At 38.5% G+C, this 9,244-nt stretch overlaps 1 protein-coding gene across 1 annotated transcript; it reads left to right on the forward strand.

Moving 5' to 3' along the window:
* The first annotated feature begins 2,259 nt into the window (after positions 1-2,259).
* Positions 2,260-3,342, forward strand: LOC108836934 (uncharacterized). The gene has a single exon (XM_018610025.2). It carries the CDS (start codon positions 2,260-2,262, stop codon positions 3,340-3,342), a length of 1,083 nt encoding a protein of 360 aa, XP_018465527.2.
* The last annotated feature ends 5,902 nt before the right edge of the window (positions 3,343-9,244 follow it).

Consider the following 9,244-nt stretch of genomic DNA (forward strand, 5'->3'; position numbering starts at 1 on the left):
TCTTCCGATGTAATCAGAAGAGCCGATGGAAAGACGATGAAACAAGGCAAGTCCGTCAAAGCGCGAAAATTTTTCATATCAGGGGCAAAATCGTCCACCGGAAAAGTTGCCGGAAAAGTTGCCGGAAAAGTCATCCAGACAGTCCCGGCCATCGTACCCGCATCAGTCCCGTGCTGCACCAAGCACTCGGACATTCCCATACCCACTCGGACATCCCACCCCCTGGGTAGCCTCAGAAGAGTGCCTACCCCCCTATATAACACTTAAGCTTTTTTTCAGTCTTTCACCAGTAGACATTGATTCTGTTCGGGAGTATTTTTGATGTAAAAAAAAAAATACTTCGAATTTGAATCTGATTTTTTGCATGCTTCATATACATGGTTAGAGCTATTTTCTGGCAAAATTTCATAATTTTCTTTGCCTCTAACCATGTCTTTGCATGCTAACAAGTGTCTGGTCCTTGTGGTCTTAACGGACGTCTATTGCAACTTTTGATTAACTTGACATCTTAAACTCCTTGGGTGTATTTGTGATGTTATTTTGTTATAATCCATAGTATGGATTGTGTGGATTGCTCATAACCAAGACCGAGGAGGTTTACATCCGACCCGTCTATCCGACCCGTCTACATTCCGCCCGAGACTTGTCAAGATGAAGACCCATTCAACCGAAGCATTTATGAGCTTTGACCAAGTCTGATATTGTAATGAATGTAGTCAAATGTTGTATTCATTGTGTAGATTCTCTTTGATGTAAAACCTTATGTGACAACCACTATATATAAGTGGCAAGAGCTAATGAGAAAGACACAACTTTCACAGCAACACTTCTCTCATATTATAACACGTTATCAGCACGATTGTGCTCTCCACCGGAGTTCTTCTTCTGCGGCCAGCTCCTCCGGCGCTCAGCCTTGCTCCGCCGGCGACTCCAAGTTTTCCGGTGAGCTCTCAAGATCTTGCTCAAGGTGGTCCATTCAGATTCCTGGTTAAGAAAAGGTAAACTAATCAAAACTTTAATCTAAATCCAAAATATAAGAACATATCTAAGAACATGTTCATAAGAACACTATATGTTCATATCTTGGATCTATATGAATCCTATAAAAACTTATTAAAATCTGTTGTTCTAAAATTATTATCTAAATATTAATCTTGAATCAAAAGTTCTATAAGTATATTGATTCTAAAATTATCTTGAATCTCTAAAATCTGTAAAACTTATTAAAGAACATAAAGATCTATATGAATCTTGATTATAAAAACTTTGAATCTTATAAAAGTTATGTGAAATCCTTAATACCATCAAAACCATTAATCTTCTTGCTTGGTTTTTCAACCAGCAAAATCAAAAACCCAAAGATCAAAACCTTGAATCCTTGCTGTGCCATTTTCGGCCAGCCTCCCTGAAAAAAAAAATTAATTCAGTCAACCAAAATAAAATAAATATTAAAACCTATTGATTGCATTTCTTTGACTGTCTTTGTTTTATTTGTAACTGATATAATTTTATTAAATGCAATTTCGATTTTTATAAATGCTTTTCGATTTTATTTGACTAGGCATTTAAATTCTATAACCTATAGTCCTGTTTTGCATTAATATGAATTAAAAATGAAATAAATTATAGGTTGATATCATTTGATCTTATTATTGTTTGTCATCTTTTATTTCATCCTGATCAGTCTTGAGATAAGTTCATTATAGATGTTTATAATATGTTCATTATATATTACTATGCACCACAAATTTGAGTATGTTCATGAGGGGGAGTGAGGACATAACCTATGATACATGACCATACTAAAAATTGTGAATCATGGTCCATAACCTTGAAAATGTTTCTGTGATGATTGAATTATATTCTAGATCATTTTGCATCATCCATATTGAATTGAACTTGGTTTAGAAATTTTATTAGATCATGCTCACATTCTGAACTGACCATTTTCATTCACTTATCATATTGTTTGATTAAAATCGACTATGCATTCATATAGTAGATAATTCTGATCATGATACCATTAAATCCTGTAATTATCTCTTGTCTTGTTTATGATGCATTTTTATGTTGCATTTTATATGCTGTTTGACAATGATTGCTTTATATAAATCATCCATATTATATATGCATATAAATCATTTCCGAAATATAAAATATATATTAAAGCCATGATCAAAATCTCCATTCATATAAAATCTGAACATGGATTGATCATATTATTATGAATCCTCATTCCTTATGGATTATTTGATTCAGATGTCGAAAATCAACAACCTTGAGTTTGCTGCCCTCAATCTCTCCGGAGATAATTACCTCCAATGGGCACTTGATACCAAAATTCTCTTGAGGTCTAAAAATCTTGGTGATACTATCACTGAAGGCACCGAGCCATCGGTTAAGAATAAATACATGGCCATTGTTATCATTCGCCATCATTTGGCTGAAGGTCTTAAGGATCAGTACCTCACTATTGAGGATCCTCTGGAACTTTGGACAGAGTTGAAAAACAGATATGATCATCAGAAAACTGTGATCCTGCCAAAGGCCCTTTATGATTGGAGGAACCTTAGAATCCAAGACTATAAGTCTGTGGAAGAGTATAACTCGGCTATGTTCAAGATAGTCTCCAAGTTGAAATTGTGTGGGGAGACTATCACTGATGCTGATATGCTGGAGAAAACATTCTCCACATTCCACACCAGCAATATGTTGCTTCAGCAACAGTACCGAGAAAAGGGTTTCTCCACTTATGCTGCCTTAATCTCTTGTTTGTTGCTTGCTGAACAGAACAATGAGTTGCTCATGATGAACAGTGAGCTAAGGCCACCTGGTGCTAAAGCATTGCCTGAGGCACATGCGGCCATAGAGCCAAAAGATGAGACTCCAAGAGAGTCATACCGCGGTCGTATGAGAGGCCGTGGAAGATGGCAAGGAAGTAACCGTGGGTTTCAGCCACGAGACCGTGGGTTTCAGCCACGAGGCCGTGGGTTTCAGCCACGAGGACGTGGATTCCAACCACGAGACCATCTTGGTCCTAGCCGAGGCCGAGGCTATAGCCGAGGTCATCAAGCTAGCCGTGGGTATAAGTCCAACTTCAAAACCCATGGCTCGACCAAAGCTCCTTGCTATCGTTGTGGGATGACCAATCATTGGGCTAACCGATGCAACACTCCCCACCATCTTGTTAAGCTCTACCAGGAGAGCATGAAGGGAAAGAACCCTGTGGCAAATTGGGTCCATCATGATGATGAGAATGATTTAGACCATGAGAATGATCAAGCCAACCATGAGAATGATCAAGCCGAGTATGAGACTTCGGATCTCCTTAAAAGTGGCTGAATATGAAGATTTCGACATCAAGTTGCTTTTGTCTTTGCACTTTGCATTTTTGCTATTGGCTTTATGTCTTTGTTTTCCTATGTTCTATGACTTTGGCAATTCTATGAAATAAAATTTTATTTTATACATATGCCTTATATAAGTTAAACTTATTAAGAACAAACAAGACAAAACCACTAAGAAATCATTTCACCCAAATAATATCTATGGTGCTGACTCTTGTCTATTTTCAGAAATGAAAGAAGGCAAGAACCTGCTAGTAGTGGATAGTGGATCAAGTCACACTATATTAAAAGATAAAGGATATTTTGTTAATCTCACCATAAAGAGTGCCAATATCAAAACTATAGCAGGCACAGCCGACCTTATTAAAGGCCATGGCACGGCTCGCTTAGTGATGCCTAAAGGCACGCATATAGAAATTGCTGATGCACTATATTCTCCTCAATCAAAGAGAAATTTGTTAAGTTTCAAGGACATTCGAATGAATGATCTACATGTTGAAACTAAGGGCACGAAAAAGAAAGAATATCTTTTGATTTATAAGAATGCCCAAGGCCAGAAGGAAGTCCTAGAGACTATCCCTGCTATATCTATGGGCCTCTATTGTGCAAATATAAAAATGGTTGAGACTAATATCACAATACCTAATGAGTTCAAAGAAGCCTTTAAACTATGGCATGAAAGGCTCGGCCATCCTGGGTCAACCATGATGCGCAAAATAATTTTGAACTCAACTGGCCATTCCTTGAAAGAAAGGAATATTATCCCTAAGAGCCTTACATGTATTCCATGCTCACAAGGGAAATTAATAATAAGGCCATCACCTGTAAAAGAGGTTAAAGAAACATTGAACTTTCTGGAAAGGATACAAGGTGATATCTGTGGACCAATTCACCCACCTTGTGGGACATTTCGATATTTTATGGTCCTGATTGACGCATCGACCAGATGGTCGCATGTTTGTCTATTATCATCTAGAAACTTGGCACTTGCAAGATTATTGGCCCAGATCATAAGACTGCGAGCCCACTTTCCAGATTTTCCACTAAAGACTATACGTCTTGACAATGCAAGTGAATTCAGTTCCCAAGCTTTTAATGATTACTGTATGTCCATGGGGGTAAGTGTGGAACACTCCGTGGCACATGTACATACACAGAACGGATTGGCCGAATCCTTCATTAAAAGAATCCAGTTGATTGCTCGACCATTACTGATGAGGTCGAAGCTACCAGTATCAGCTTGGGGACATGCAGTTTTACATGCTGCTGAATTAATCCGTTTAAGGCCATCCAGTGAACATAAATATTCTCCATCCCAATTACTCTCGGGTCATGAGCCAGACGTGTCCCATATTAAAACATTTGGATGTTCTGTGTATGTTCCTATTGCACCACCACAGAGAACAAAAATGGGACCTCAAAGGAGGATGGGAATATATGTTGGTTTTGATTCTCCAACCATTATTAAATATCTTGAGCCTACTACTGGAGATTTATTTAAGGCCAGATATGCTGATTGTCATTTTGATGAATCAGAGTACCCAACATTAGGGGTAGAAAATAACAAGCTGGGCAAAGAAATAATATGGAATCAAACATCCTTATCATGGCAAGATCCTCGGACTCAATCATGTGATTTAGAGGTCCAGAAAATTATTCATATGCAAAAGCTAGCTAATCAATTGCCTGATTCCTTTGCTGACCCGAAAAGAGTGACTAAGTCCTATATACCAGCTTGTAATGCACCAATAAGTATTGATGTCCAAGATGGACACAATCAAGTGGCTACAGAGTCTAAAGCACGTCTTAAGCGTGGTAGACCAATTGGTTCCAAAGATAAAAGACCTCGGAAATCAAAGAAAGGTGCAAAAGAAACCGAGGTCATAGATTGTCCAGACAAGCCCGGGATGGCTATGACTCAGGTGCCCACTAATGTGGTTCGGGACGCTGAGCCTCTTGGTACCGGGGGCATAGCCATTGACCATGATGAGATCTCAATTAATTATTCAGTGTCTGGGACAAAATGGAACCGAAAAGATGTCGACATCGATGATATATTTGCATATAATATAGCCCTTGAAATAATGGACTTAGATGAGGATCATGAACCCACGTCTATACTAGAGTGCACTCAAAGATCAGATTGGCTAAAATGGAAAGAAGCCATAAACGTGGAGTTAGAATCATTTAAGAAAAGGAATGTCTTTGGATCAATTATCCGGACACCTTGTGATGTTAAACCAGTGGGATATAAGTGGGTATTTGTGAGGAAGAGAAATGAACATGGTGAAATTGTAAGATACAAAGCACGGCTTGTTGCACAAGGATTCTCACAAATACCAGGGATCGATTATGAGGAGACATACTCCCCTGTGGTGGATGCAACTACATTTCGATTTTTAATAAGTCTGGCCATCAAAGAAAATTTGGATATGCGATTAATGGATGTTGTAACCGCATACCTTTATGGTCCACTGGATAACGAAATATATATGAGATTACCAGAGGGTATTGAGCTCAAAGATAATAAAGGTTCTCGAGAAGAACACTGCATAAGGCTGAACAAATCCTTATATGGACTTAAGCAAAGTGGTCGAATGTGGTACAATCGCTTGAGCGAATACCTTGCCAAAGAAGGCTATAAGAACGACCCTATCAGTCCATGTATCTTTATAAAGAAGTTTGCAAACAATGGATTTGTTATCATAGCAGTGTATGTTGATGATTTGAACATCATTGGAACCTCTGGGGAAATCGCCCAAACAGTTGAATGTCTCAAGAAAGAGTTTGAAATGAAAGACCTAGGTAAAACTAAAGTCTGTTTGGGATTACAACTTGAGTACATAAAAGGAGGAATCCTTGTGCATCAAAAGGCATATACAGAAAGAGTACTCAAGAGATTTAACATGGACCAGGCTCACCCATTGACCAGCCCAATGGTCGTGAGGTCCCTTGGAGTGGACACTGACCCATTCGGTCCTAAGAAGGACGATGAGGATGTCCTGGGTCCTAAAGTGCCTTACCTCAGTGCCATAGGAGCGTTAATGTATTTGGCTAGCCACACTAGACCAGATATATGTTTTGCCGTCAACCTCCTAGCTCGTTTTAGTTCATGTCCGACCCAAAGGCACTGGAACGGAATTAAACATATCCTACGTTACCTACAAGGAACTAAGGATTTGGGTCTATTTTATACCAATGAAACCAAAGATGGTTTAGTAGGCTTTGCTGATGCAGGCTACTTATCTGATCCACACCGTGCTCGGTCCCAAACCGGCTATGTGTTCACTCATGGTGGTACTGCAATATCATGGCGTTCCATGAAACAAACTATAGCAGCCACTTCTTCTAATCACTCAGAAATCTTAGCCATGCATGAGGCAAGTCGTGAGTGTGTGATGTGGTCATCAAACCAGTAGCTGAACCGGAGGTCAACCAAACTACCCAAACCGGCCACTTTGGAGGTACCAGCGACATAGGTCCAGTCCACGGCGTATATCTCGACAACCAACAGGAGTTTTGGAGTAAAACAAATTTTAATGGACTCTACACTCAAGAAGGAGTCCAGCCCAATTGGAATTTCCAGAAAAGCTTACCGGACCAAGGAGTTATGGATTTTACAAACTGGAGGTTCTCCAGCCCATCCATCTGCGAGTACCCGTCTTTTGAAGGAGATTCAAGCCCAATGAAGAAGCGGCCTGAACCAAAGCCAATCATAGGATTCAAGAGGAGTCTCTCATCTTTCCAGGAAGCCCAATATCAGGAGAAATGGCCACGGAATTATGAAGTTATGCCCAATTTTCCAGAACCGGTCAAACCAGTTCTACACTTGCCTCAATTGGAAGCTAACCGGTTCAATCAGCTTCAAACCAGACATTGGCGTCCAGGATATCATTTCAACCAATCAGGAGGTATTGAAGAAGTCCTTAGCTACACCAGAGCCCAGGAGATCAGCTGGTTCAATGAAGAGTCACTTAAATCAAACCGGAGCTATTTATGGCAAGATTGGACAATCTTTCGGTTTGATCATTTCCAAGCTATTCCAATCCGACCAGATGACATCAGGAGTAAACCAGGACGTCCAGTAGACATTATAGGAGTTCAAGAAGAGTTCCATGAAGTTCATTCCTTGCACCAGCCCCCATTGGATCAGGAGGATCCACACTTACACCAAAACTGCCTTATTTGGAGATTCTTGCAATAAAGCTCCAACAGCTCTTTCTCTTCAGATCAGGCACGACTTCAGCTCATTCCAGACAGTAAAGAAGGTCCCAAGAATGCTCACTTATCCCCTTAAACCATCCAGGTTCAAGAAGATATCAAGATACAAGATCATCTCATTTGGAAGAAGGCATAAATCAAGCTAAAGGAAGATTACATGGAACCATCAAAGCCTTTGCTTCCAAGACTTTTATTTCAATTTTATTTCTTTCCTTAAGTCATTTTTAGACTGTTAGAGAGTCCCAAGGTCGAGCCTATATAAGCTCATTTAGTTTGTCTTTGTTAATCACCCTTGAATTTTATGAATGAATATGCAGTTTTTCTAGTTTTTCTTAAAACTATTATCTAAGTCTTTTGAGTGTTGTGAGAAGCAGCTCTTGAGCAACCTGACTTATCAAAGCATCCTTTCACAGAGCTTTGTGGCGTCCTCAATCCCCCCATCATTTCCATCTACTGATTTGCCTTGAGAGAGACTTCAGTCCAGCAAGCAAATCCCATATCTATCCATCTTCCATCCATTGATCTTGTTGAGAGTGACTTCAGTCCAGCAACAAAGATCCCATCTCCATCAATCTATCCCTTTTCTATTTGCTTTTATTCTTATTATCATTCTGATTCATATTCATATTTGCTTCTGTTTGCATCATAAACTTATAAAACTCATAAAAAGGTTCACTCTTTGTTTCAGGTACCAATCCGAACTATTGGACTAAACCTCAGTTCCATATTTCCGGAAGGCCTGACCCTGTGCCCACAACATTTTGGTATCAGAGCTCAAGCTCCTGACTAAGGTGATATCTATCCTTGCATTTCATATTTGCTTGCATTTGCTTTGCATTTATAAATCAAAAAGCCATAAAAAAACAGTTTCTGCATTTTTGTGTTCTTGTTGCATTCAAAAAAAATTTTATAAAAAGAGGAAGACAATTTTATTTTCGTGTAGATCATCTAGGATTCAAATTCTAATCATCAGCTTGTTTTCATTCATTGCCCAGCTCCATTTGCCATATTTATATTTTGTGCATTTATTTAAAAAAAAAAAAAAAAATCTGCATTTTGCATTATTTTGATTCTTGCATTGCAAAGTTAAAAAAAAAAAAAAGCATACCATTTTAATTTCGTGCATATCATATTTGTTTCATCATTTTGATATTTGCATTAAAAAAAAAAAGTTTTTTAGAAAAACTGCATTTATTGTTTCCATTTGAAAAAGTCAAAAAAAAAATCTGCATTTAATTGTTGCATATCAAAGAAAATTCAAAAAAAAAATCATTGTTAGTTTCTATTTCCATATTTTTTTCTTCATTTGTGTTATTACATTCCATATTTTGTTTATTTCGAGATTGCATCCAAAAACCAAAAGAAAAATAATTTTTGCATAATTTATTTCATTTCGGTTCAACATTGCATATTTTCTCGGTTTTAGTTTTAATTAGCTTGCATTTAGTTTTATTTTTGGTTCACCAGGACTTCCCTATTCTTCACTTGATCTTTTGAGAGTGTTTTCAGGAAGCCATGGTAGGAGAAACACACACAGCCAAAGTCAGATGGCAAAGAAGAACCAACATTTGACAGCTTTGCAAGAGGTTGAACAGATTGCTCAGTTGAGGAAAAGAAGAAAGGCACAAGGCCAACGTCACAGCCAGGAGAAAGAAGATTTGGAGATGCACCAGAGG

This window comes from Raphanus sativus, unplaced genomic scaffold (assembly GCF_000801105.2).
Source record: "Raphanus sativus cultivar WK10039 unplaced genomic scaffold, ASM80110v3 Scaffold3931, whole genome shotgun sequence".
Classification (NCBI taxonomy): Eukaryota; Viridiplantae; Streptophyta; class Magnoliopsida; order Brassicales; family Brassicaceae; genus Raphanus; species Raphanus sativus.

Coding starts and splice junctions, on each gene's coding strand:
- LOC108836934 (XM_018610025.2), top strand. CDS start 2,260: ATGTCGAAAATCAACAACCTTGAGTTTGCTGCCCTCAATCTCTCCGGA.